The following is a 3205-nucleotide window of genomic DNA, read 5'->3' on the forward strand; positions in this document are numbered from 1 at the left end:
AGACCCCCGGCTCGATAGTAGTTTTGCATCAAACCTTGGACATAAGGCACATAACACTCGGCAATTAAGACAAAGGCCAATTAATGCATGTACTCTTTTGTCATTCGGTTATCAACGCCACCACATGATGCATGATTAACCATCCCCCTCTTTTAACGTTATTTTCACGAAATTAGTAAATAACGTTAAAATTAGTGCACTTTCACTTTTGCCCCCCGAGCGCCACACATATTTAAACAATAATTCCCAATTTTAGTTCAAAGAATCTGAATACCCATTCAAACAGTTCAAAGATCAATCAAGTGTATCCATTTACCATGTTACTAAACAACATTGTTGTAGTTTAAAGGCATAATTATACTATTTTCCAGGTTCACATTTTAAAGACAATCTTTGGCATTTCATACTTCTAGTTTCTGACCATCACTTGCAAAGGGACGCCAGTATGCGGCGAGGCGGCTTTAGTACTGGTCGTCGACCATGAAGGACTGTCAAATTATTAATTAGCACAACATCGCCTTTCTTCCAAGGTATTGCAACACACTCTTTTTCCATGATTTTCAACAAGTCTTTGAACGCATCGTCAGGCACAAGATCACCATTCCCCAACTCAACATATGCGTCACGCTCTACTATTTTAACTTTTGTTGTTGGACCCGTGTTACATGTCGCAAGGTTATTGAACCAAGTTTTTTGTCCCGTTTCCTTGTTGAATCCGATAGCCGACACTGGTCCTGTTATTATTCTTACTCCATTCTCCATCCATTCCAACTTTGTTCCCAGCTTTTCGGCCCTGCCAATCAAACATTCTCAACAAAATGTTAAGAACCTTTTATTCGGGGTCATCATAAGCTAGGGCGGACCCAAGCTTTGGCTTGGGTGGGCGGGCGCCTCATTTGAAAACAAAATTAGTATATTTTTGAGGTAAAAACCCTGACTGCACGCCTTGAAAATTTGATTGAACCCTTTGTTCGCACTCCCAAAAAATAATTCTTGGGTCCGCCACGGATCATAAATTCATTTTTACTTTATAACTTACAATAAGGGGGTTCACTTACCCATGTTTTTGTTAAAAATGTTTAGAATTTATATTTAATAATTCCATTAAATTTCGACACCAGGTGGTTCTACTGCTCGATTTGTTACTAACTTTTCCACCATGTAGTAAATCAAACATTCGGTGTATTGATTACTTAGAGCATGTCCATTCCTAAGTATTTTAGATGTCTACAAACATGTCACCTCTGCTATCAGATCATATTTTCCAATTATCCTTCAAAACACTCATTTATATGTTTATATTTTCAGGTATCCTTTTTAAATTTTAATAATTTTCACATTACCACCTTTTAATTACATTTATTTTATCACCAAATTTTTAAGTGTTTAGAAAAGGTTATATAAGTATTACTTAAATGTAATATTATAACTTTTTTATAATAAACGATCTTTTGTTAAGTTCGTTCTCTCTCTCTATATATAATATAAAAATATACTCAATATCATTGTTACCCAATATCATTGTTATAATAAACGATCTTTTATTAATTTCTCTTGTGTTGCAAGTTATTAGGTTTAGTTAATTAATGGAGTAAGATTAATAAGACTGAACCTTTCATTAGCAACTTTCTTGTCCACAGTCATGTATGTAGACTTCCAACCTCTGCCACCGATGGATGATGATTGGTCGTCATCTCCCGTTACAATTATAAATTTTAACCCATGCTTCTCCACTTTAGCAACGAACTCGGGTTGTTTTTCTTTCATTCGTTCATACACGATATGACTCAAAACTACAGGCGTTTCTCCCCCGCTTTCCGGTTCTTCTTCACAGAAGAAAAATAACTTCGATGGGAAGTCAGGAAGCTGTTCATTTCACAAGTGAAATTAGATCAAAATAAGTCACATGTGGTCCTAAAATTTATGGACAAATAGATATCACCAATGGCCCGTTATTGACCCAAACAACCAACAAATATGACCACAATTCAAAAAAGTAAAATATTTCAAAAATGAAAAATCACCAAACTAGACACTTTTATCAACGTCATTCTAATTTGTTTTTTTTTTTTCTTGAGATAATTACCTTTCTCTTTCTCAAAAATCACTATTTCAGTACATTAATTTAAAATTTACGATTTCAATCCTTGTGGTTTCAATTTTGTAACTATTTCAGCGCACTCACTTTTTTTATTTGAATGGAAATGACGAAATTGCCTTGCACGTGACCTTGGTTTTAAAAGACGAGAGGCGTACAAAAGCGACAAGGTCTAAAAAATGAGGCGCAAAGCGCAAAAGCGTTGGGCTTTTCGTACCCGAGGTAAATGAAGATTATATAAATTTTTATATATATCCCATGGGTTTTTAGCATCCCTTATCCGAAATGTAGTTATAACTAAGGTTTATATATGATTTTACCTATATGTACAAGCCAAAAAACCTTATTGTCCAACACTTTCATGCATAAAAACAACATAAAAACAACATAAAAACACCCTAAATACATAAGGTGCGTGCCTCAGACCTCAAAAAACCCAAAAAATGTGCTTTTCTTGCGCTTTGTGGAAAAAGCGTGCCTCAGGTGCCCTGAGGCACTAGGGCCTGTGCCTTAGTGCGCCTCGCGCATCAGGCGCGCTTTTTAAAACCCAACACGTGGGCTAACTAACAGAGTAAATTAGACGGTGTTAAGTGAGTGGACTGAAATAGTTACGAAATTGAAACCACATGGACTGAAAACGCTATTTTTAAACTACTAGACTGAAATAGTGTTTTTTGACAAATAACATGGACGAAAAATGTAACTAACTCTTTTTTTTCTTTTTACATACGTAAGACATCTCGTGATGGAATGGAATTTTCATCTCGGGGGGACTTTCATTGGCGGTGTAAACCCGGCCAACGACTTTGGTTCGAGTTGCTCGGCCACCCGCGTAGACGAGTTCAGGGTAGCCAAAAGCTTCGACAACACGATTGAAGTCGGAAGGAGAGGTAACATGGAAGCCTCGGAAAAGAATAACGCCTCTTCGCTGTAGGTTAGATTCCAGCCACGACTTTTCCGCTCTGATAGCATGTTCAAAGGCACACAAATTTGCTTCTTCAGTGTTAGTGTTTGGTGCTAACACTGCAGGGAAGAGAACCCCGTTATCATAATGTTTTTGCTCAGGTAGTTCTACTTCTTTGAAGAATCTTCCTGTGGTCATTTTCG

At 36.8% G+C, this 3205-nt stretch overlaps 1 protein-coding gene across 1 annotated transcript; it reads right to left on the reverse strand.

The window, feature by feature from the left end:
- Positions 1–250: 250 nt before the first annotated feature.
- On the reverse strand, positions 251–3205 carry LOC110883994 (clavaminate synthase-like protein At3g21360). Its single transcript, XM_022131666.2, has 3 exons — positions 2829–3205; positions 1613–1866; positions 251–793 (listed from the first exon to the last, which is right to left on the reverse strand). The coding sequence occupies exons 1-3, from the start codon at positions 3198–3200 to the stop codon at positions 424–426; spliced, it is 996 nt and encodes a 331-aa protein (XP_021987358.1). The 5' UTR covers positions 3201–3205; the 3' UTR covers positions 251–423.

Source organism: Helianthus annuus, chromosome 10 (assembly GCF_002127325.2).
Source record: "Helianthus annuus cultivar XRQ/B chromosome 10, HanXRQr2.0-SUNRISE, whole genome shotgun sequence".
Lineage (NCBI taxonomy): Eukaryota > Viridiplantae > Streptophyta > Magnoliopsida > Asterales > Asteraceae > Helianthus > Helianthus annuus.

Bases quoted from the DNA above. Each gene is read 5' to 3' on its own strand.
- LOC110883994 (XM_022131666.2), bottom strand. From the start codon at position 3,200: ATGACCACAGGAAGATTCTTCAAAGAAGTAGAACTACCTGAGCAAAAA. The intron at 1,867-2,828 runs GTATGTAAAAAG...TGAAATGAACAG, and splicing joins TCCATCACGAGATGTCTTAC to CTTCCTGACTTCCCATCGAA. The intron at 794-1,612 runs GTTCAGTCTTAT...TTTGATTGGCAG, and splicing joins AAGAAAGTTGCTAATGAAAG to GGCCGAAAAGCTGGGAACAA.